General features: G+C 41.7%; 1 protein-coding gene across 1 annotated transcript in view; it reads left to right on the top strand.

The window, feature by feature from the left end:
* PAM (peptidylglycine alpha-amidating monooxygenase) overlaps positions 1–26,861 on the top strand; it is a 201,422-nt gene that overhangs the window by 34,382 nt on the left and 140,179 nt on the right. Inside the window, exons 7-8 of the mRNA XM_075599016.1 lie at positions 19,986–20,071; positions 24,240–24,323. Of these exons, the coding sequence (XP_075455131.1) occupies positions 19,986–20,071; positions 24,240–24,323 (170 nt within the window). The remainder of the gene's footprint in view (positions 1–19,985; positions 20,072–24,239; positions 24,324–26,861) is intronic.

Here is a 26,861-nt window from a genome sequence, read left to right as displayed (position 1 = left end):
GGCGCTCTTCCGCTGCTTCGGCGCGCGCCCGTCACACTCGGGCGCGCGCCAGGCTACTGCTGCGGCCAAGAACGGGCAAATGCTCGAATAAACTTGGCCGCAGCAGTACACTGTGATCATCATGTATATCCATAACAGTCTAGATTTTAACAATTGGATTTATCACATTTCTGAGACAATGGGTATAGACAGCCGATCCTTATACTACTAGTACTGTGACCCCAATTCTTTTTAATAGAGTACCTAGAGCACTGAATATAGGTATGTTGGTTTAAAAAAAAAAAAATATCTATATACAGCTGAACCCCGTTATAATGCGGTGCTCAGTGTCCACATGAGGCCGGGGTCACTAAATGGCCGCCATGCGAGGACTTACCCTGCATCTGCAGCTCTCTCCTCTCTGCAGCTCTCTCCTCTCTCCCTGCGTCTGCGTGCGCGATGCACATCTCCAAGGTGTTTTTTTTAAAAATAACATTCAATGCTTTATTGCTAACAGGGACACACCTCACCCCTGCACTAATAATTTCAGTATACCATGCAGGAATCGAACCCATGACCGTTCATACACTAGTAGTGGTTCTTTACCTGCTATTACATCACACCAATCCTATGGTGTAGCAGGTAAAGAATCACTACTTGTGTATGAAGGGTCATGGGTTCGCTTCCTGCAGAATCACAGAACGTAGACACCAATGGTGTACACTGTGGGATTTTTCATCAGCCTTAATATCTGTTTACTGTAGTAGAAAGCATTTTAGAATGCTTGTAATTGTGGTCCCTGATTCCATTCCTCTTTGGATAGAACACTTCTTCTTTCTGTGATTTATCTATCTATCTCTATCCCCTAGTGCACAACCTGCCATAACTGATTAGGTCGAGTGGGTGGTTTCTCTTCGCTGTCAATGGAATTCAGTGTCTATGTATGCATACAGTATGTACTGATACAGTACATATGCATACAAATTGCATGTCACAAGTGAGGTGGCAGAAACGAGGTGATTTCAATCATGGCGTTTTTAGATTTACCAGCATTTCAGAAACTTCAGGTACATCTTTTTATTTTTGCTCTTCCCTAGTGTTTATTTATTTTGTACCTAGTCAGTCCTTGTCCCTTTTCTGCACTTTTCACCACTCCATTTTGCTGTACCTCACTCCATCACTTCTCTAGTATTAAGTATTTGTGGAGATATATTGTATGGCATAGTATAATTTATAGAAGGTCCATTATTTTGAATAATATTAATAGGATATTATCGGAGGATCTCTGGCAGTGAAGCATTTACTGTAGGAAGAGGCTATGTTCAACAAGATGGCTGCTGCTTGTTAAAACATTTCCTTCTCATTCAAATGCTTTACTGCTTTATAATCCCACAAAGTTCATTACAAGGTGTCAGAAGTGCTGAATAAGAAAGAGCAGAACTCACTTTAGGGCTGGAAGCAGAAGACGCATACAAAAACACAAAGGCTATTATAAAATAATGGATGCATTGCAACCACCATCCATCCTATCTGGCAGTGTTACAAAGAACTTGGAAAAAGTTCAGGCAGAAATGTGAACGGCATTAATATTTATATGTTGGGGAGGAAGTATTACATATTTACAATAACTTGAAATCCGAAGAAGGTACAGGTAGGAAGTGAAGCAATATTATTCCCAAATGTGAGGAATAGTGTATGCCAGAAAGGAATTAGACTTGAAAGATACAAGTTATTTACATATATGAAACATAGAAAAGTTTGTCACTGAAACTCTCTAAGACCTGTGCCATTGGTAAATGACAGTGTCTGAAAATGTGTCAAAAAAAGACCTCTCGTGAAGCAGATCTGAACTGATAAATAAAACTCTGAGAGAACTCACTGGGGCATATGCATCAAGTGCCGGTGTGGTTTATCACACTAGTGCCTGCATTATCTGCCATTGACTTGAATGGGAGTTAACACGGGAATGGGTGCGATGACATACATTATACCGGCACTTGTATACATGTATGGTAACTAAAACTCTCTAGATGTGGGGTGCATCAGAAACTGTGAAAACACAAGCAATAAATGTGGCAAAAATAATAATTTTGCCAAGTGCTGTAAATTGCACACTCAATTCTTTTGAAACTAGACACTAGAGCTCAAGTAAACATTTTTCCAGGACAAGAATATAAGAAACTGAAAATAAAGCCAAACTTGAGACCAACAAAAGTAACAGGTTTTTCTGCAACAGATGTAGATGCAACAGCACTTATTGTCTCTCCGGTACCGGGGCAAGCTGCGTGACCCGGCTGTCCCGGCACTGGAGGATTATCGCTGTGAGGTGTCCGATGTCGAAGCATGGTCCTCCCACAGCGATGTTTCGGCAACACAAACTCTTGCATTTTGCTTAGCCGTGGCTCGGGAGACAGTAACTCCTGCTACATTTGTATATTGGTGAAGAGAAGATTTATTGTGAAATGGTTATTAAAAACACCATGTACAGGTTTCACTACAAATGGAAGTTTAAGGGTTTTACACCAATAACACCCAATTTGTTTGTACATACTGTATGTTTGTTTGTGTTGGGTTTGTTATTTTTTGGAAGGGAAGATGTGGAGATACAGTATGCACATTGTATAAAATAAAATAATATAATGTATAAATCAGTGGGATTTTAGAGTGGATTCCTAGCGGTGAGTCAGGGGGAGTTATCATGTGATACAGTTAAACAGCTGCGCCACAACATTAATGTAACTTTTTAATAAAAAGTTTGTTTTTCACATTATTTGCTGCCTTATAAACCCACAAAGATCATTACATGGTGTAAGAAGGAGCAGAAGACAAGGCAAGGGGCAGTAAGCAACAGAGACACAAAGGCCATTATAATAATGGATGAATTGCAACCTCCAGACATCCTATCTGGCAGAGTGGTAGAGAAGTGCTGAATGAAAAGGAAGAGAAGATACTTGCTGTTTTTAGTCTTTGAAGACATACAGGGCAAGGAACCAGTAACCCACAGAGGCACAAACTATTGTAAGTAATGGATGTATTGCAACCCCCATCCATCCTGCAGCTAGGGAGGAAAAAGGAGACCCATTTTGAGGCCATATAAGTTGAGAAGAAAGATGGTGTCCTGTGATGCCACTAGGAAGAATCTGGGCTCCACATGATGGATACTTGTTAAAAAGTTTGTCTTCCACGTTCAAATTCTTTCCGGAACCCTCTGAGCATGAGTAGGCCGATTTGCGTTACTGTGCGTATGCGCTGGATGTGAGTGCTGTTGGTGTCTGCCGTTCATGCGCAGAGTGAATCCCCTGTCACTGCGCATTTGCTGACGGAGGTGCGCATGTGCTGACTATGGCGGGTGTCTCTGCGCATGCGCTGGATGTGAAGGGAAGTTTTGGCCATGTGCTTTCTCTCGGAGATGCCGTGGAAGTCTCTGCACATGCACTTGAGCGCGACGACGGACGCATCTGCGCATGTGTGAGCCGACTGGCTCATCAACGCATGCGCGTGGCAACGGCCTCTTTTGCACACAATTACCCTTTTTTATCCACACTTGTGCCACGTCTGTTACAGTACTTCCGTCTACACAAAGGAAATTCACCTAGGTGCCAGCAAAGAAGTTTCACTTCAAAACACACTTGTAGGATATTGCTTTAACTGCAGCTTTAAAATGCCAACCTAGTAGATGGGTTAAATATGCACGTCCCCAAATGATCAAGCTTGTGTGCCCTGTGTAATATATTCCCATCTAGCATCAGAATATAATATCCAGTGTTTATGTACTTGTTTAGCAAATATATTAACAAGCACTTGCGGTTTGTTTAAAGAAAAATCTATAGAATGTACATTTGTATTCACAAGTAATTGCTATATATTTTCCATTTTTTTTTTTTTTTTTTTTTTTTTTTTTAAGATGTGTGATCTGTCACCTTGCATTTATCTTATTTTGCCCATTCCTAGTCGGCTTTTGTGAAGTGCTTTTAGCTTTCTGAACTACAGCAATTTAAACTGCCATTTTCCCAGAGAGAATAGTTCTGCAATGTACTGTGCAGTGTAGAATTGGTCTTTTGATTTTAGTAAAATCTTTTACTTAAGACATTTTATATTAAAAAAATAACAATACTATATACGGTATATAGACTCAGGAGAAATTGTTAATCTGATCAGATTTTTGATACTCTGTCACAGCAATTGATGACCTTTGTTTCCCCTCATAAGGGGTATGATCATGAACTGGTCCTCCGTTCATATAATAAAGTGAGGGCCATTGATAGATTTATTTTATTTTGTGAAGCAAAAAAACCAAGAGTCTGTTCAATGGCGAGCGAATACTCGCGAAAAATCACCAAAGTGCTTAATAAACACTGGAACATGTTATTTATTGTGTGATCCACATTTAGGACATCAAATAACTAAGACTGTTCCTATTGTATTTCATAAGGCTTCTAGTATCAATAACCAACTAGTGCCTAGTAGACTTAGTAGAGTAGTAAACTAGGGAGACTACTTGACTGGGTATCTCAAGAGATCTGTTAGTCATTCAATTGAAGGCATATTAGATAACCACAAGGGTGGTAGGAATAGGTGTTTAATGTGTAAACACATCATACTCCGAGACACGTTTTCCTCTTATTCTAGGGGAACCTGTTATTCTGTTAAAAGTTACATCAAGTAACATCAATTCTCTAATAACACATGTAGTTTATTTATTATCTTGCTCATGTGGAATTCAATATATTGGGCAGACTAAGCGCTTCCCGTGTGTTAGGTTCCTCGAACAAAGACGTGCTATTCTAAAAGGAGCCCTCACACGTAGTGTTACTATACACTTTATCCAAGCACTACAAGGATCCGGCAAGTCTTAGTATTATAGGGCTTGATTACATCCCCATTTCCAAGCTAGGAGGGGACAGATTCAGGTCTCTTTGTGCCAGGGAATCATTCTGGATCTATATTATTGGTACACTCACACCTCCTGGGTTTGAATGAGTGTATACAGATGCAGCGGCCATTATCCGATCATTTACCTGGGTACATCCTGCGTTATGCCACGTGGTGGTCCGAGAGGGTCTGCTGTAGACATAATGGACCATTGGATTAACACAGCAGGGGTCTCTACTGTTATTCCTACCGGGGTTAAACAGTATGTAAAAGAGAGGCTGAATCAGTCACTCTAACTGCGCGCAGGGGTTTTATTTAATTTGAAACATTACCGTAATGTAGCAGGGATCTCCGGAGCTGAACCGCATTGATTTCATGTCCGGGGACCCCCTACTTCCTGAGATACAGGCCCCGTCATGGTGTGCCGGTGTCCCCGCCATGTTAAAATCCTGTAGGTCACGTGACCGTGGGATCTAAAAGCAGAGGGATACTGGCACCTCATAACGGGGCCTGTATCTCCGGAAGTAGTGGGTCCCGAGGCTGAAATCAACTTTGTTCATCTCACGAGACCCCCTGCTAACGCACACTAGAATCTAACACCCCCTCCCCCAAATAAAAAATCATTACCTTAGTGGATAGCTGCTAAGGTAATGAAGCTGCTTACATTTTATTTTTATTCATAATGGGGGGTTATAAAGAGGTAAAGGTGGTAATGGGCCTGGTGGAGACGGGGTGGGGGGGATATAAAGGTGTAATGGGCATGGGTTGGGGGGGGGGAAGAAGTGTAAGGAGGTAATGGTTATAAGGGGGAAAATTGATTCATGTTACACTTTCTGAGAACCATTTCTGAGAACCAGTTCAAGGGTTAAACTTCTCAAAAATACTATATTTCCATTTTTCTACACTCGCTATTTCACCAATGAATTCCACGATTCTCATTGTCAACCTCTTTTTTTGCATCAGGACATCTCTGTTCATTGTCTCTGTTGTATATGCCAAAATAAGATGTACATTTTAGTGTATCTTTTATGGTTAAATATTTAGTAAAGTAATAATTACTTTAACAGCATTGGTGCTCTCCAACTGTGTTTTCGTTTTCAGTTTGTTTCCCTACCAGAACAAACTACATGTGATGGTCACAGGAAAGCTTAATAATTAGATAATTATCTTAATTAAAAACAAGTGTTTTAAACAAACTGTATAATGGCAAGAAATAGAGTAAAATTCTGAAATCAAGAAAGCAAATATGTTATACCAGGGGTGAGCAAACTTTTTAGGCCGAGCCCCCCTTTTCATCCATAAAATTTCTCGGGCCCCCCCTGCCTGATGTAATCAATCACATGAAGAAAAAAAAAACCTTAATTAAACGGTATACAATTGTAAATACAAATCTGTCCACACTGCCGCTGAGAGCAGTGACATCACCAACTCTCCAAGCATGAGCACAGGGTGTCCTGCATAATTTTGCAAGCACGAGCGGGGGGCATGGATCAGGGCTATTTTTTGTGTGTGTATGTATGTGTGTGTGCATTGACTGCTGCTGAGCGCTCTTCAAAGTCAATTTTGTTTGTCTCCCAAAGTGCCAAGCTTTGGAGACTGTACGCCCAGCAGTTTGTGTGTGTGTTGTGATTAAATGCATCGGTGCACAATCACAACACAGATACAGCACACATACTCAATCACAACACACACCACACACTAATATCACAACACACACACGCAATCACAACCAACAGACACAACACACAATCACAACACACACACACACACACACACACAATCACAACCAACAGACAACACACACACAAACTCACTCAACATACATTCAATCATAACCAACACAGACAACACACACACAACACACACACACTCAATCACAACACAAACTCAATCACAACCAACAGACACAACACACACACAATCCACACACACACTCAATCACAACACACACACATACTCAATCACACATACACAGGCACAATACACACACACCCCACACACAATACGCCCCCCACACACACAATCACAATGCGTATACACACACACACTCAATCACAACACACACAACACAGACACACAACACATAATCACAACCACACCCACAATCACAACCAACACAGGCACAACACAATCAATCACAACACACACAATCATAAGTCACAGACTTTCACCTGGGGGATGAAGTACTACTGTAAGCCTGCTCCTGTCCCCCATGCTGAAAACTGGGACGGGTAACACAGGAGGAGGAGGAGGGAATGTCTGTGTGCAGGGAAGGAAAGCCCCGCCCCCGCAGCAAAGCCCCACCCCCTCTGCAAGACACACAGCAGATAAGCAGCCTCAGCACGAAGCTTCTGGCCTCCCGTGCACAGCTCTGCCCACCCCCCAGTTTGCTCACCACTGTTATACCATTCGTTAAGGAATTGATTATTCATGCAATCTCCATTAAGATAGTTTACAGAATATTGGTTTTGTAGGTTATCTATTTAAATTGTCAGCTGATGTGCCAGCTGAAATTATTAATACAGTTTGCGGGAAGTAATGGTGTTGTGCTGAGTATAAGATGAAAGCAAATAATTTCCAAAAGATAACAGAAACAAAAATATTAGCATTTTCAGCTGCAAATCTGACACTTGAAATTTCTACATTATAACAATCTTTTGCCTTCAATTGTTTCTGAATGCAAAAATACAAATGGGTATGCAGTCATCTGTTAAATTCAGAAGAGCTTTCTGGCTTAAGACCAATAAACTACTTAGGGAGAAGGAGTGGCACAAAGTGTGGAGCAGGGGAGCCTGGTTCAATTCCCTGTGTCGGGTGCTTGTGACCTTGGGCAAGTCACCTTATCTCCCTGTGCCTCAGGAACCAAAAAATAGATTGTAAGCTCCACAGGGCAGGGACCTGTGCCTGCAAAATGTCTCTGTAAAGCGCTACATAAAACTAGCAGCGCTATACAAGAACATATTATTATTATTTTTGCTTTAATCTTTTAAGGGATGCATGTTTTTTTTATGTAAAATGGTATTTTTTTATAGCTCAACAGGTATGCAGCACTTTACAATTTTTACAAACATTACACCATAATTACAATACAAGGAATATTATAATACAGGTGGGTAAGTGCATCAAGACACATGTAACATTTGGAGAAAGTAGTCCGTCCCCCAGTGACTTTATAATCTAATTTGGCATCTGGAGAGACTAACTGAAACAGTAGGAGTGAATTTGCGTGCATTGGTTAGAGTGCGTACAAGAGGCATATTGTAGTTGGTGAGTAGTGGCCATCCAAGACTAATTAAACACTTCATTGAACAGGTGAGTTTTCATATGGGTTTTGAAGTCCGATAGAAGTTGCTTGGCAGACATTGAGTGGAAGGTAGTACAAGAGGTAGGGTGCAGTAAGTAAGCGGTTCTAGGTGTGGAGAGCTGTAATGACCTGGGTGGTAGAGCGAAGACTGGCCTGAACAGAGCATAGAAAGTGAGAAAGGGTTGTGATGGTGCTCGTTTCAAATCAGGAGGCGGATCCACAGGGCTGAGGTAGTGATACAAATAAACCGACCACAACCCAGGGACAGAGTCCTGTAAGAGTATCCGTAGTCGGTATGGAAGCAGAGGTCAGGGCTGGCGGCAGAGGTGCAAAGTCGAGGAGGCAATCGGAGGTCAGGGCAGGCGGAAGGCAGCGAGGTCAGGGTCACGGTCCAGGGTCAGCAACAGGAATTCAAAACAAGCAAGAGGGTAAGGCGTAACTGCGAAGAGCGACAGGAGCTGCAAACACACAGAACTTTGCTCGTCGACTCCCTATGATAACTGCAGCGTTATATAGCAGGCTTCCAGTACTCAAAATAGCCACAGAGCAGGAAGGCTAGAAGTGGCAGAAAACCTGGACTGAAGGGAAAACCCGGAACGGATCGAGCAGAATCCTTACAAGGGTATAGCGAGAAATTAAAGCGGAGATATAGTGAGGGGAAAAGAAGTGAAGAGCCTTGAAGGAGAAGACATATTTTTCAGTAAATGCAAAATTGAATAGGGAGCCAATAAAGCGTTTCCAGGCAGAAAAAGCAGGAGGGGGGAAGCAGAGAAGTCTTGAGAGGAGAATGAGGCTATCTTAGCAGCAGCATTTTGTATAGATTTCCGAGTAGAAAGCCGTGAGGGAGGGACATTAGTCAGGAGATGATTGCAGTAGTGCAGACGAGCGAGAATGAGGGCACGCATTGACATTTTAGCAGTAGAGAAACAAATACGTTTGTATTGTAACAATGTTACAGAGAATAAGAGGAGTCAAATATGACGCCTAAGCAAAGGGCTTGCAGAACTAGATGAATTGTAATGTTTCTGACTGTGATGGTAAAGGTTACAGTGGAACTTGATTTAGGTGGGTGTAATGTATGAGCAGCTCATGATTTCACATTCAGTTTGAGGCATCTCGCTGCCATTCAGGATGAGACAGTTTGAGACTTTGGTCTATACTGCATATGTGAGGTTCGGGGTGGATACAGTTGTCATCTGCATACAGGGGATACTTAAAGCAAACTTAATTCTTAATTTACCAAGGGAGAGTGTATATATAGAGAAGAGACAGGTCTTAGAACCGAGCCTTGAGATACACCAACTGATAGATGAAGGGAGGAAGAAGAGACATTGGCAATAGATATATTAAGGAAATTATGAGAGAGGTAAAAAGAAAGCCAGGCTCTGTCCCAAGTGTAATGATCGTGCTTGCCACAAACTGGGACCGGACCGTGGGGCTGAGGTGGGGATGTATATGCACTGACCTTAGGCCACGGAGTCGGGTCTGGAGTGCGGATTCCGTGGTCAGACATAGCCAGGGTCAGGATTGGAGAAAGCAGTGTAATCCGTAGGCAAGCTGGGGTCGAGGCAGGCGGCACAGGAGCAGGGTCGGGGTACAAGCAAAATTCGGCAACAGGAAAACTTCAGCGAAGACGCTTCAGCGTAGGTGCTGCAGCGCGACAGGGAAAAGACAGGAGTCACAGGAACATGAAGCTTCAGTACAGGGGCTTCAGCACAGGAACAATATCCACTTGGAGGAGGCAGGAACCAGAAGCCAGAGTGCTGGGAATCCAGCGCTTCAGCACGGGAAGGCAGGAAAAGTTCAGTGAAGCCGCTTCAGCGTAGCAGGGTTTCTGAAAGGAGGAAACAGGAACAGAGAAGGGCGAAGGCAACAGGAACCAGGGGTGCAGACATGCCACAGGAAACACTGGGGAAACCAGCGTAGCCACTTCAGCGCAGCGAAGGCGAGGTCTGCCAGGAACAAGGTAAGCAGCACCGGGGATACTATGCAGGAAGGCATTGGGAAGCAGGGGACTAGGAGCAGGCGACAAGGCACAAGGAGGCCTATCAGGCCAAACAGAGTCTGTGACAAGCACAGTTACAGCCAAACAGACTTGGATTATGCTTTGCCCCTTCCTGGGGTGAAGGGCTAACTCTAAATAGCATGGGCAGCCAATAGGGACAGATAGCATGGGCAGCCAATAGGGACATAGCAAGCAGCATGAAGGAGACTGCAGAGTAGGTCCAGAACAGGTGATTCTTGATTGCAGCAGCAAGGAGGGGTTGTCTGGAAACTCCACAGCTATGCAAGGATGAGTTCCAGCCAAAACCCCGGAGCGGATTCCTTACACCAAGGATCAAGGGAGTGGAGGATTAAGCCGACATAGTAGAGGGAAAGGAGAAAAGCAGCTGAGATACTTACTCATCTGTTACAGGGGAGAAAACATATAAAGTAAATGAAGGGGGAGTCAGGAGAATAAGCATCAGGTGAGAAGTTCGCTCTTTGACTTCCTCTAAAGTCCCCCTTGATGGGGGGAATTTAGGTATCTTTCTGATGATGCTTTATTAAGTGTGTCTCTAAACTTGCAAACCCTAAAGCTCCTTTTCTAGATGGCTGTATGCTGCTCTGCTTATTTTTTCCCCTTTTAGTTATTTTTTATTTTACCAGGGAGCCTTCTGGTTCAAAAACATTGCTATCTTACCACCCATTGCTCAGGAGGTTTGTGCTGTTGTGCACCAGTAAATTTGGTCAATTCAAATGGCAGCTCTTCAGTCAATCAGTTAGCATTTGAGGAGGACAATAGACGCCTTCTTTTTCATCTTGGGTATTGTCCCTATGTAAACACTTGGAGCGATATTTACGATGTGATGCTATGGCAGAAAACACCTTGAGGCCCATTCACGGTTTACATTTTGTTTGTTTTTTTTAATCTTTTTGGGGGGGAGGGAAGTATGTACAGTACATCACTTCAATGTGTTAAACGGTATAGAGCTCCTTTTTTCCAGTTGGACCTGAAAAGAGTAATGATTTTCTACGCCCCACTTGTAGTTGGAGGACAGTAATAAACAGAATGTGAGCAACTACGTTATTAGAATATATGTCATCTTTTTCAAGCGTTAGGTCTCTCTTAAATATGTTGTAAAACTAGATTGTTGCAATGTGGAGAATATGTATTATTTTGACACACAATGCTCCTTAGCAATACTTTTTCTCCTCCTATCCTACACATTACTTTGTTTTTAAATACGGTAGAAGGGTGAATCCATGCGCCTGCTTTCAAGAGTGTTGATAGATGTAATAAGTAACTTGCACTCCTTGCAGCTGCTGTATGTGGAAGCTCCACAGCAGAAAATCCCTGAGGACCAAACAGGAAAAAGAAGCACACAGAGCACACCAGAGGAAAGTAAATTGTATATTTAAATGAGTAAAATAAGTAAGTAGCCCCTTACAATTAGGTAAAATGTAGCGAGCGAGTCACAATACGCTGCACCTTCAGCTGTTCGAGATGCCAGGCAGGTGTGGTATTAGCCGGCTTAAAGTCCCGCGCGCTGGGACTAGCTTGATAGTGCCGGCGATCCTGCACTTCCGGATTGCGTCTCACCGAAGGAACTCGACACATAGGTGGCTGGTGTGATTCCAGGTGGCTCTGTTAGGCACTGCGGCAAACACAGATCAGAAATCACCTGTGCCAGGGACTTGAAGCCGGCTAATACCACACTTCCCTGGCCTCTCGAATGGCTGAAGGCGCAGTGTATTGTGACTCACTCACTACATTTTACCTAATTGTATTTTACTTGTTTAAATACACAATATTCTTACCTCTGGTGCGCTCTGTGTTCTTTTTCCTTTTTTGTTGTTCTTAAATTCTTCCACTTGAATGATCATACAAAGCAGGGACTGTACTGTTACCTGCCATTCAAAACCTGTGTCTGATGGGATCTAGTTACTTTAGGTACAGATCTTGGTTTGTTAGCTTTATAATGTGTGTGTGTGTGTGTGTGTGTGTGTGTGTGTGTATATATACATGTGATTTATATTCTCTACCACATTGCTTTATCTTTATAATTTACAAGATTGATGTTTCACATTACACAATAATCAATTATTAAATGTAAAGTTTTAATATAACCCTCCTTGCCTGGCTCTTAAGGGGTCCTAAATGTCTCTTTAATTGGTTTACTCTGTGTTGGTTACCTTTATGGGGGTGCTACATTTCTGCAGGCTGGGTGTTGGTAATGCAATGATGGGCATCAGGAACTTTATTCATGCAAACAGCCGCTTTTATTAATCACCGTTGGAAAAAGTCTCACTCACAACATATACATTACACCTTGTATAATTTCATTATTATTCACTGTTTGTCCTGTTTGTAACCTCTTCCTTAGCTGCCCTTAATCTTCTCTCGCTTAGGAGATGCTAAGGCTTTACTCCTTATGGATTACCTATTTGATTCCTCAGCTGTGTAGCAGCAGTAATGCTCCATCTCCTGTGGGCCCCTGCCAGGTTTTGTACTACTCTCTCTGCTGTCAGTATTCCTCCTCTCGGGTACTGAATGCCGTCTGATGGCTTTATGGGTGAGAGAACGCTTGGACTCTCCGATTTGGCTCATCCAGCTACAGTATTCATTGGGGCTGCTGCTTGGGGCACCCCTTTGAGGCATAGACTTCCACTATGTGAATCATAAGTAGTGTGGATTCATTCCTGGGTATGCTATCTATGTAGGGCACTGTTCCTAACTATAAAACAATAATGGGGATCCTTACCCTATATCCTAGACTCATCTCTATTGTAACCAACATACTCTATTAACAGTGAATCCCTCCTCCTGGGACCCGACCTAGAAACCTCTCCCTACTATATATATCCTTTGATGAAATCCCAATCACTAGGCAGAAGCGGACTCTGATTCCGCCTAGTCACCCAGTACCATGTGATGGGCCCACAAGGGCATAGTAATCACAAAGGAGGGTTACATACACATACTGTAACATTTATAGGAATTATGTTGGTTCATTTTTTACCATTTTTTTTCCTTGAGTTTGTTATATACACCACTTATACACATTGTTGGAAAGCACCAAAATAATTATAGTTGTCAGTACCCCATAACACCTCAAGAATGAGCCCTAATATCTCGAAGGCTAGATGCTTTTGCCCATTTCCAGATGTTGCTCAAAAACATAGTGGAGGTTTAATGATGAACACTTTCATTTAGACCTTGAGTGTTAGATGAGTGGAAGTGCTAACATCGTTTTGCTCATGCCCTGTTATGTAATCGCCTTCCATTGAAAGTGCTTCTACAGATTTTTATTTTTTTTAATGTTGCATTCCTCATACCACTAAGCATAGCACTGGTAAATAGGGGAGCTGTCCTGCGCTCCGGTAAATAGTCCCAGCACCCATAGGTGTCAGTATGGTCACTTGGGAACGGAATGGAGGGTGCAGATGTAGACCTCTAAGTTGATCAGGGCTGGGTGGGAAATCCCTTACCTCTAGATGCTTCTGATCTGGGTCCTGCTCACCTCTGTCCTCCGTTGTGCAGCCTTCAGAGAAGTTGAATAGAAAGAAAGAAGATCCGGCGCCACTGCGAGTGACAAGTATCCAGGCTACTTCCGGGTTGATTGAAAAAACTTTTAGGACATCACACACATAAGCATCGAGGATGTAGAGGAGCACAGCAGCGTTTCTTGGCAGCATACCAGCTAGTGGATCGCCAAAATGAGGGTAACTCCAAACAGGGATGATTCTTAAAAGGGTACTTTAATGATCAGTGCAATCAGCCCAAGGCAAAGAAGCCCTCTGCCAGGTTTTGCAAAGTATTGGCTATTCCGGGATAGGTTGGGAATATTATTCCCACGGAGTAGATTGGCTGCACGGGTTACGTATAGGGCTGTTTAGTGCATAAGAATCCCTGCAGCAGATTCATCATGTAACAAGATTCAAATAAAGCTTAATTTTAAGACTTTATACCATCGTAACCAAAGTCAAGGGTTCATAAGAACTATGGGTTCCAGATCCAATACTACTGTGGCAGAATGAAGGAAGCAGCACCGGTGGAGTAACAGTGGTTGCGAGCGGCGCCACTGACCAAAGACTGTTTCCAGCTCTTTTTGTGCGTAACTCTCGCTCCTGGGAAATTGTGCCTAGAGACTCTATTTCCAAAGATTTCGTTTTGGGAACTAGATTTTTCGTTCGTGTGTGTGTGTGTGTGTGTGTGTTCATTCTGTAAATAAATCACAATTTATTTTATCTCTTCATTTTGCTCAATAAAAGGATCTGGGTATTAAGGTGTTAAAAGTGCTGGTCTCCCGTGACAACTCTCTCTATCCATCTCTTTGTCGTCCCTGCCTTACTGTGTCTCCTCTATGTGCACACTACTACTGATCTCATCTGTCACCTCCTCTCTTTGCACTCTCGATGTGCACACTGCTCTCGATTCTCTCCTTCTTGTCATCTCAGAAAAGATGGAAATAAAAGCGCACAATAATGTAACATATTCATCTGTAATGTAGAAATGGAAATATTTCCATATTTTCAGAGATTCTTCCTGTCCATTTGGATGTGCTATTAAGGAGGAACCCTGATTTTACATGCTTGATTATGATTTTTTTTTTTTTTAAATGTGAATAGTCAATCTGCTAGCTACTGATCTTTTCTACCAACGGGTCCACACAATATTGCACTTTTTTCATGTATGTTGTTGGTTTTTTTTTATGGTGCTGTCCTACGCTCCCCTGACTTTTGGAAGACATCTCTACGCATCTAGGGACTTGAGAAACAGTCCCTAAACTTAGGGTTTTAGTGGAGGTGTCCTTTTGATATTTTTATTGTCACTTGCACTTGATATATTTTTCATAGTGTGTGTGTGTGTGTGTGTGTGTGTGTGTGTATATATATTTTTTTCAATAGATCTATGTATCATAAGCACAATCATAGGAAAAAGAGAAAAGAACTACATCAATGAACGGGGGAAAACTGTGTGATTACCAGTAATCCAATAAAATAGTAATGTCCACAAGTGAAAACGATCCTGGAAGTGAATAAAGGCACACTATAGTCGAATACTGTATAAAAAGTTTTAGTATGCAATAATAAAATGCCACTTACAATCTAGCAGAGTAATAAAGGCTTTGTAGGATATAACCCAATTTAGCAGTAGGGAGGAGGTCTGTGAATGCTGCTTGAAGGATAACCAGTAAGCACACTCCAAAGCCTCAGCACGTTCTGTCGATTCTGCACCTTCTAGTCACCAGCCGATGACGTCGTGGGACTTGACTGCGCCTGAGTGTTCGAGTGGAGACCACGCAGCTGTGTGTGTGATTGTAGCTGAATATTGCCGGATAGTTAGTGACTGTTCTTTAGTAATGGGAACTGTAGAGCGGCTCAGCAGGGAACCCACTTTAAACCTACGTGTTATGCTTATTAAAAAAAGCTTCCTCACACACAGCACATATCACCTGAGCTCTGACACTTTTTTCATGGTCCTAAGGTTCAACAAAGTATCGGGCCGCTCCTCCTCTTACCGTGCACCCCACACCTAGAACAAGCAACTGGAGACTCTCATCTGCCGCCAGTCTGTTCTTTCAATTCTAGAGCTGTGTCACATTTTAATCTGGTCTGGAACTGTTACATACTGTGCGCCTATAACTTATTTTATCTTTAACTGTTCATGCAATGTCTTCATATAATAATCCTGTTCACATAATGTACCCATGTATTTGTATTTTGTCATCATAACTCTGTGCCCAGGACATACTTGAAAACGAGAGGTAAAGTTCAATGTATTACTTCCTGGTAAAACATTTTATAAATAAATAATAAATTATATCACACAATGCCGTTTTACGCTGCCAGATTGTAAGTGGCATTTTATTCTTGCGTACTAAAATTATTATACAGTACTTCACTATCTTGTGCTTTTATTAATTTCTAGGATCGTTTTCTCATCTGGATCGCCTATATTGGACTTTCCTATTTTATTGGATTACTGGGAATCGCACGGTTTTCCCCCTATTCATTGATGTTGGTTATTTTCACTTTTTCCTATGTTTCCACTTTGTCTTTTTTCTTTTTTCTCTATACTTCTTCTTTGAGGTATCTTTGTGGGACCATAGACATTTAAGCAGCATCCATTAGGAATATATACATGTTTCTCTATATTACACGTGTAACCCCTCTCCTTATCTGGCTCAATAGGAGGGAATTGCACTGTAAGGTAGTGGTAGTATTGGTGTGAAAGTGCAGATGTTATGCATTAGACTATTTTAGCATACTTTGAAATCAGGGAAGGTGTCCGGCTGGCTGGAATTGTTGTAAGCAGAGGTAGTTGATAGAAGAGGTAGATAAAAGGCCTCAAGAGACTTTTAAAGAACAGAACTGGGTTAATTTAGTCATCACACAAACCGCTTCTTCTTACAGCAATACTGCCCTGGATACCACATTCTCTACCCAGAGAGGCCCAAATGTCTTCCTCCGCAGGGGGAGGAACCCTCAGCATATTATTGATAGCCCTAATACTAGGGACACTTTCCATAACTGCTACAAAATAATAAAAGGTCACCACACTTACATTGAACATGTTTCACAGACACAGATGAGACCCCACTAGTTGATGTCATGGGCTCCTCTTGTTGTCTGAGGCCCAACCCCTATACCTCCATCTTTATAGGCCATGGTGACATAGGAGATCACCATGGCAACCTGGGAGGTGCAACAGGTCCTCCAACCCACACCCACTCTGGAGGACAGAGTGGGCACCTTCTGGAAGCTAGCCTGGCAGTTGATAAACTGCAACAATTAAATGGCAGTATTATGACTTATTTTACCAACATACATTAACCCTTTATCTACCTAATAATAATCCTAACAACCCACAGGGGGGTTATACATGTAAATAGGTGTTTACGTTTTGCGCACTAATATTCTTTTGTTATATATATTTGAATGTTTAAATAGATTTATTATTCATTTATAAAATATATATTTCATCTCGCACTAATCACATATTAACACTAGGAGCGCTGATCTAAACACTTTACTTTTACAATTTTTCAATAACCTCAACATTACGGGGAACTCTATAGGGATGCCCAGGGCAACCCAAGGCGTCCTACAAACCCTTGTTGAAAAACAGTGCTCTACATATTTCTCACTATCCCTTTCATCCATTTATTGCCCTGTCAGAATAAACTGCCAGTCCTGCTATACCTCATCTGCCTTAGAATATTATCTTGGTTTTTACATCTGTGTTAAGCTCATGGAATCTTTGTAAATCAGTATTGCTGACCTGAGGAAGAGGAGAGAACTCTCGAAAGCTTGCCTCATAGTATCTATTGTTAGTCCAAATAAAAAAAAGTATCACCTAATACTGAAGTACTCATTTACTCTGCACTATCGCAACTGGACTAAAAAAAGGCTATTTCTATTTAAGTATTTAAAAAACTTTTAAAACTTGTTTTTAAAAAGGATCTGCACTCCTGGTTTCAGCATTGAGTGGTTGGTAAAAAATTTTACCTCTCTTTGGCGGGCCCTGAAAGAGTGTCACATTTAAGTGCAGTGGAATAGATTGGTGCAGATGCTGGTGCATAGTCTAATACCTTTTCTCGGGGTGCTGGCATCCAGGCTTGCTGGTGTTGTAAGCAGATAGTAAAAAGGGTGCCAGGGACTTTATTAGACATACTGATTACTTTATTGAGACATACTGGTTTCATACATACTTCTTCCCTTGGTGCTGATAGCTTCCCAGGGAGGCACCTATACTGTAGCTTGTCACCTTCCATTACCCTGGGCTAAGGGGAACATGCAATCACTGATTCCAGTGAACTTGAGGCATTTAGATGTACATTCCAGGACTGTGTGTAGGAGTGTAGCTTCTGTCCAGGTTCCCGTCTACTGGTCATCCTTACAATTCTACAAGTCCATACTGTGGCAAACTGGTGTGCATATGCGTAGAGTTGGCGTTAGAGCAACACTAGGTGTGACACTTCCCTGAATTTGGGATCCCTTACTTTTAAGTGTCACGCACATCCTCTTCCAAGGAAAGATAGCATCCTTCAGCATCTTAACTATCCCTGTGGCCCTTCCTAGATAAGGCACACTCTTACCTAACTTCAAAATAACAAAACTTGACAACACTTCTACACACAAAGTTACACGTGCAGTATAATACATACCCTTAACATGATACTTTACACTTCACACAGTGAGACTCCTTTCCTCTGGTGTCCTCCAGGAGCCTTGGGGCCTGGAAGCTTTCTGTAGCTCTTTATACCCCTGTATGATGTCATTAACCTACCCCTGTAACTGGGAAAGATACAGACACCCTTAGCCTATTAGGATTCATACAGAGTCAGGTGACTATTCTAACATGTTCTGGAACTAAGGAGTGGCCAGACACTTGACAGGAGTTACTTTAGCACCATAACCTTAGCTACATGAAATAAGCTACATAGAATATCTAGGGTCTTTCTTAAACATTAACCTACTTACTCCCTATTAACCCCTTTAGTAGACAATAGTAATCTCACTAGGGGGCTACATAAACATACTACATAGTACAAAAGCTGCGACTTGAGGTGTTCTAGGTAAATGCAGAGGGTGGAGAGGAGCGCATGATCCGACGGGAGCAAGGAGAGAACCCAAATCAAAAATATAAACTTTAATTTGTCATAAGACCTAAAATCCAACGCGTTTCGAACGCTTGTGCGTTCTTTATCAAGGATACTTGAGGTGTTCTAGGTAAATTAAATGAAATCTGTGTGTAACAGTGTGTTTCGCAGTATCTGATTCAATCATGTTTTTCATTATAAGAGTGGGAAGATTCTAAGTCGAAGCAGGAAATGGTGTCAAGCAGTTAAATGAATTAGAAATGTGTTTGAGAACTGAATTGCACTTAATTTCAGCCTCCCCGTGCCAGCAGCAACAGCATTTTGTTCCCTCCGCTGGAGTTTCCATCTTGTTTTTCTCTTTTGAAATTGGTTCACCTCGCACCTAGTGGCGCTATAATGCAGTGGTGCACAAACTGGTGGTGCGCGGCGGTTACAGAGGCCCCGCGCTCTTCCCCAAGGCATTTAAATTAAATGCCGGGGGAGGCGTGAAGCCTCTGTAACTCCCTTCTGCCGCGGGGTCATGTGGCGACACGTGTCAAATGACGCTGCATGGTTACGTGACATCACATGACCCGCATCGTCATTTGATGCCATGTTCTTGGACAGGGGAGGGGTGGGAGCGCTTGGGCTACCAGGCAGGAGGGCACCATGCAGGAACTTTGCACACCCCACACTTTTTCTGAAACAAGACAGTGTGTGAATTTGTTTTTATTTTATCATTTGTATCAGATCATTTTCATGCACTGATTTTATAGCATATTTATTTTAAATGTCATCTGCCATGTTGAAGCAGCACTTGTTGCATTGCTTGCTTTTTTGTTTTGTTCGATTAAAGCAGGGCGTTTCCGGAGCTGAACCGTGTTGGGTTCAGCTCCAGGCACCCACTGCTTCCAGAGATACTTAACTCCGTAAGGGGAACCGGTATCTCTGCAGCCAGGGAAATAGTGTGCCTGCTAAAATGGCTGCGTTTTAAATGTCCTACGGACCAATGGGAACTGTGACTTGGACATTTAAACTTCATATAGGTACCGGCACGCCTATGTAGTTAAGTATCTCTGGAAGCAGGGGGTCCCCAGAGCTGGAATTAATGAGGGTCCAGCTCCTGAGACAACCTGCTTCAATACCATAAACAAAATAAAGCAAGCAATGTAACCTGTGCTGCTTTAAGAGTTGATTTCCAGAAGGAGTTGAGTAAATGATAAATTCATTACTAACTAGAACTCGCTTCTGTTTCTTTTCAGGGACTGCGGTGCTGGAACCTGCACGGACAAATCTAACATTCTATATGCCTGGGCTAGGAATGCACCACCCACCAAACTTCCAAAAGGTATAGCATTGAATTTGATTGTATCGTGATTCGTCCTATTTTATTGCAGATTTGTCAGCTCATTGGCTATATGTTGTGTGTTTTTTCATTTCATAGTCAGCAAATACATGGCACACGATAACACCTCATAAAAATTAAAACTTTCTTGCGGCCTCTTGTGCTTAATTTCAAATGGAATTTATTTGCAGACCTGTATGCAGAATCGCCACAGAACAATGTCTCGTTTTCTCACCACTTTGTATAACTTTTTACGTGTTTCCTGTACATATTGTAGATTACTTGAGGAGTAGTGAGGGTATTATCGACATACTGCGAACTATACAGTTTCTCATTGTGACTTACAATTTAGGCAGACCACAAACTTACCATCCAGATCCAGAATTACTATCCAGATCCATAGAGTTCCATTATTGACGTAACAAGGTGGCTAACCTATTCTAACGCCGCATTTTAAGTAATAATCCCAGAAGAACAGGGCAAATACTGGCCAATAATGCTCTGGCTGGAAGAGTTGAAGACCCGAGGCGAAGCCGAGGGACTTTAACCCACCCAGGGCATTATTGGCCAGTAATGCCCTGTTCTGAGGGGATTATTACTATTTTATAGGCTAAATGTAGGCTTTTTTCATAAATAGACACTTTTGTGTAGTTATATAGATTTTTATTAAAATAAAATGGTAAATACATTAAAGCACCTCTATATACTCTTGCACTGCAGCTATCTATATCCACACACTGCCGCCCCCTCTGTGTACACACACACACACACACACACACACACACTCTGCAGCTACATTCAAACTCTGCTTCTACACACACAACACAACAGCACCACACACACACACACACACGCATACACACACTGCAGCTACACATACACACACACAAACAAACTGCACCTACACACACATCCAAACTGCAGCTAGACACACATACAACACACAAACTGCACCCATACAAACTGCAGCTACACACACATACAAACTGCAGCTACACACACACACTGCAGCTACACATACACACACTGCAGCTACACACACACACTGTAGCTACACACACACAAATAAACTGCACCTACACAAACTGCAGCTACACACACATCCAAACTGCAGCTACACACACATACAAGCTGCAGCTAGACACACATACAACACACAAACTGCACCCATTCAAACTGCAGCTACACACACAAACTGCAGCTACTCACACTGCAGGCACACTTACTTTACACTCTCTCTCCCTTCTCTCAATTAAGTCTGTCAGCTCTGTTTACGGAGGGAGGGGGAGGAGTCATAGCCTGCTGCTTCTTCCTGACCAATCCCCTGCCCTGTCTCAGAGCTGTTCAGAAAGCTGATTGGCTGGAAATAAACACATTGGAAATAAACACTTTGCAAGCAGCCAAAAATTCTGGGCATTACTGATTTGGATAGTGCCCGGAATTCTAACCAATCAGAGAGCAGGGATTTCAATAATGCCCGGAATTGTAGAGCTTTAGCTTATAATTAAGTAATAATCCCCGAAGAACAGGCCAGTAATGCTCTGTTCTGAGGGAATTATTACTATGATAGGCTAAATGTAGACTTTTTTCATAAATAATAGACACACTTGTATAGTTATATAGATTTTTTTAATTAAAATAAATGGTAAATACATGAAACCATCTCTATATACTCTTACACTGCAGATATCTATATCCACACACTGCCGCCCCCTCTGTGTGTACACACACACACACACACACAGCAGCTCAACACACAACACAGTAGATCTATACACACCCAAACTGCTGCTACACACATCACAGCACCTCTACACACACACACACAACACAGCAGCTCTACACACACACAACACAGCAGCTCTACACACACACACACACACACACACACAACACAGCAGCTCTATACACACAACACAGCAGCTCTACACACACATGCTACACCCATAAACACTGCTGCTGACACTGACACACCCACACACACACACACCCACACTGGAGCTCTATACACACACACACATCAGCTTTACACACACAACACACACACAAACTGCTGCTACAGACACATACAACTGCACAACACCACACACACAAACACTGCTGCTGCTTTACCCATAAACATTGTTACTGACACACACACACACACACACACACACACACACACACACACACACAATAAAAAATGAAGCCACTTACTAAACTTTGCACACTCTCTCCCCCCCCCCCCCCCCCCCCAATTCAACTGAATCTGCTCAGAAAATTTCAGTCAGCTCAGGAGGGGGAGGAGTCAACCCGTGGCTGATACTTCCTGACCAATCCCCTGCCCTGTCTCAGCTGTTGTGAAAGCTGATTGGCTGGAAATAAACAGATTTAAAATTACACTTTGCAAGCTGCTAAAATTCCGGGCATTACTGATTGGATAATGCCCGGAATTTTAACCAATCAGAGAGCAGGGTTTTCAATAATACCCTGAATTTTACTGCTTTAGCATATAATAAGCGTTAACGTGTATCCTCCAAGCTCAATAACACATCGTTCTGTTTTCAGCCGAAAAGGGCATTGTGTTAACTGTAATGGATATTAGTGCTAATAAGAGGCAAAAGAGGTTTCCCCCCTAACAATGAATATCCACAAAGGTCCTTTATAGTTAACGCAGAGCAAAAACGAGATTTTAGTTAAGTCCTACTTAAAGGTGTCATTCCCATCCAGACCCTGAAATATTGGATTTGGGAGGAGCGTTGTATTTTTGTAATATCCCAAGGCACTTGTATACCACTCCAAACACTCATTTAAGCAAAACGTGGAAAGATATCTGTGCACAAAACTGAATACAACAGTAAACAAAGAAAGCCCGAACGCACATCCAATATGGAACATTATTTGATTCATTTTTATGTTTTTACGTCTCATACAGTAAGTATGGGTCATTTAGTGCAATCTTTTGACCAAAACATGTTAAGCTGCAACAACGTCACAGTAAACCCTTTCAGCAGGTACTTTCACTACCAATTTTCATACTGTCCCTTATATTTCCTCTGAGTAGCACTCCAGTTGAGAGACAGACACGGACACACACACACACACACACACACACACACACCGAGACATACACACACAGAGAGAGATACACACACAGATACATGGACGTGCGGGCGGACGCACGGACAGACAACGCATGGACACGACGCAAGGACGGACGGACAGACACACGCAAGGACGCACTCACAGACGAGCACGGACGCGAATGCACTTTTTCAAGAGCTCTTGTAAAAGACTCCATTGGGAACCTCAAACGTTGATCAAGATAGATGCACACACTAGGTCAGGGGTCTACAACCTTTCAAGGAAGAAGAGCTACTTTATTAAAACAAAATCCTTGTCCAAAATAGAGCCGCAACACATGCATGAATATTTCACCCCCATAAACAAATACTGTACACACACTAATAGGTATATACTTTATAAGCAGTAACATACGATAAACTTACTTTCATCAGAATTAGGGGAAAGAAAACATTTGTGGGGGAATAAAATGCATCTCACAATAAGTCCCTTTATTTCGTTTTTTTTCATTGTTTTTCCGTGAAAACAGTGTCATTTTCAAATATACCATACATACTAGTACATACATACATACATACATACATACATACATACATATACACTGCCTCTCGCCTCACTGTTCTAGGTTACCGCTCCCCAGCTGCTGCCTCTCTCCCTCACTTGCTGCTCGTGGCAGCGTGGGGGGGGTGGGGGTCTGGCTGGCGCTGGTCGGACCTCTTGTTGCTGCCTGGCATCTCCCCAGCTGCTGGCATGCCTCCTGCACTGTCCCACGCATGGGGTAGAAAAAATAAAGGATTTATTATGTCCAACAAGCACATTTTAAGCCCACAGAGCTTAATATTTGCTTGTTGGACTTAATATATCCTTTGTTTTTTCTATCCCTGTCCTGTGCTTACATTTCAGGTCACAGTTGGGATCGGTATGTATGTGTATGTATTTCATTGGAGGCCGACAAGTCCTAAAATATCCTCAACAATTTAAGACCACTGTGCCCTACTTTAGATATAAGAATCAACTATTAAAGACATATGTATGATCTTATTTTTATAAAGGTAGTAAATGGCCTTTATATTACTCACATGTTCCATTTTTTTCTCTTTTGGTAAAGGCGTTGGATTTAGAGTTGGAGGAGATTCAGGCAATAAATATTTTGTGCTCCAAGTTCATTACGGTGATGTTGGGGCTTTCCAAGGTAAGTGATAAACCAAGACAATCATACTATGTCTATCAAATGTTATTATGCCATCATTCAAACTTAAAGTACTTTTTTTTATCAGTGTTAAAGCTGCAATCCCCAATTCTCTACTTTGTAAGGTTATGTATTTGATAGCTGTCCCACGTGCGTGTGGCAGTGTACATTTCCTGCGTTGTGCCTGCCTCTTTAATCGAATGACGTGGGGATTTCAATGCGCAGAAATACCGGCCTTACCTTTCCCCGGTATTTCGGGTACCAGGCTATCCACCGCAGCTGAAATTAACACGGTCTAGCTCCAGTAACTCTCGCTACCCATCCATGGAAAGAAAAGATGGGGCAAGCAGTGGACGGCACATTTAATTTTACCTCTCAATAAAATGTTTTCACCTGCGTACAGTGACTACTGCATGGAGACTTTTGCAGACATTTGCTTGTAACTGTTCCATTTAGGGCGTTCAAAATGACAACTTCTTTGTCATTCATAGAAAAATAATTGCTGGTGCATTTAATATGAGTTCTTAATACAAATGTAAAACTGAAACAGGCTGCTGAATATATAGTTGCCTGTTTGTCTTCTTGGATGTTTGCGTTTTTAGACTGAGTACCCCTGTGAAAGTACAACATGGCATTCAGCCCATCTGCTTTTGTTAGTAGAATGACTTCTCCGGTATTGAAACCAATGGCGATGCACAATATTTGCCGCGTTCTTCCACATTAACGGGGGTAAAGAAGCCTGCTCTCTGTTATTACCCTCCTTTTGGATATGCTATGTTGGTTGTATGCAAGCACTACTTTGTTCTTTTGAATGGCTTGAAAGTAATAGTTTTGTCTTTTTAATTTGACATGCAAAAAGACCTTTAATAAGGCCAGGAATGACTAGAATATTGTTAACATTAAATTAAGGCTTGTCAATGAGCACTTGAACTTTGTAATTGGAAATCCCTTACTGAGTTATGTTGTAGACAGGAAGAAATGGAGATCAATATCTGAGCAGCTAATGTAAAGCCTGCCCTTCATTTTTCTTCCTTTTTTGTAGCTATTGTAAGACCATTTACCATTTTAAAAGATCTTAAGGTCAATCATTGCACATTACCATGTACTAAATTAGAAAATAATTAGATTGCCAGATTAAATGATAGTATTCGAAGTATATTGCGAGCTTCATAGGTCTTGTATAATATTTTAAATACATTGCTCTAATCCCAGTAAAAAAAACTAGAACACATTACCCTTAAACATTCTGCTAAAAGATTTCATGGGACACGTATACCTTGCATGAAAATTCTTTATGGCAGCACATTACGTTTGCCAATACCGTGAGCAGTGAGTAATAAATATATACAGAAAGTTGGATATTCCGGGCAAACACTGTTACTGTTTTAAACAAATACTCTGTAGCAGATTTGTTGGTTGTTGGAGGGGCTCAATTTGTGTGCAGAAAGGAGGAGCAGGGGGGGACATGCCAAACAGAGTCAAATGGAATGTCTGCGAAATCTAAAAATGAGAATACTGATACACGAGTCTCAATTCGACTGATGGAGAAAGGCAAATAAATGGCAGAAACTTGCATACAAAGTTGAAGAGCAGAACGCTACAAAGAAAGCCATTTTATTTATTTAAAGTAACATGAGGCTCGAGTTTAAATCGGGTTCATTAATATATCTTCTCCAGGGCTGCCAAATCTTTTTAACTTTTGAAACAGAATGCCTTTTTTATTTTTTTGGAGAATGTACTTGAGTCTGTGTTGTGTAAGGGTGTGGAAAAGAGGTGGGCAAATGTGACCAAGTTTGGCTCACAAAGAATTCGACACATTGATGTAAACATTCGCAAACCCGATAATATTCGTCTTTGCGGTTACCCATAAAAAAAATCAAATAAAATCGTGCTGAAAGCATGGAAATCAGCCAAAGATTTAATTTAGCTTGTCTTCACTTTAAAAAAAAAACATTATTTTTATCTTTTAATTTGATGAATGTTGAAATTATTCGATTCGATTGTGAAATTTTGAATAATAGACACTTATTTAAAAAATATATATAATAAGAAAATGCGAATACGGTCCGCAAACAAATTAAGTGTATTTCTATCTAAGATTGGGTCCACAAATTTTTGCACTTGCGTATAAATGCGATACTCTCAGCGGATTTTATAGGAAAATTACGATCGTTCATCGTTCATTTGTTTGTGTGTGTGGGGGGATCAGCGCTGTGGGGTGGGGGATCAGAGTTGCAAAGAAAAAATGGTGTGATATTTACACATCTACTCCCCATACCCAATTGGGCTTGCCCTTAACAGGACATATGAATATATGATCTCTCATGTGTTCGCACAAGAGTAATAAATATAAAAATATTTGACCTTTTAGTTTGACATGTTTTTACAGTCATTGTTAATCCATGTTGCAAATGTCCCAAAATGGTAACGCTAGTATCTATGTACTGCTGATGTGATAAAAGTAAAACTTCTGTACAGAAACAACAATACAGGAATACATCGACATGTATTTTACTATGTATTTGAAGTTCTATCCTCATT

The sequence above is a fragment of the Ascaphus truei genome, chromosome 1 (assembly GCF_040206685.1).
Source record: "Ascaphus truei isolate aAscTru1 chromosome 1, aAscTru1.hap1, whole genome shotgun sequence".
In the NCBI taxonomy this organism is placed as follows: Eukaryota; Metazoa; Chordata; class Amphibia; order Anura; family Ascaphidae; genus Ascaphus; species Ascaphus truei.
The sequence above is the reverse complement of the archived record's forward strand: the minus strand, read 5'-3'. Positions and strand labels throughout refer to the sequence as shown.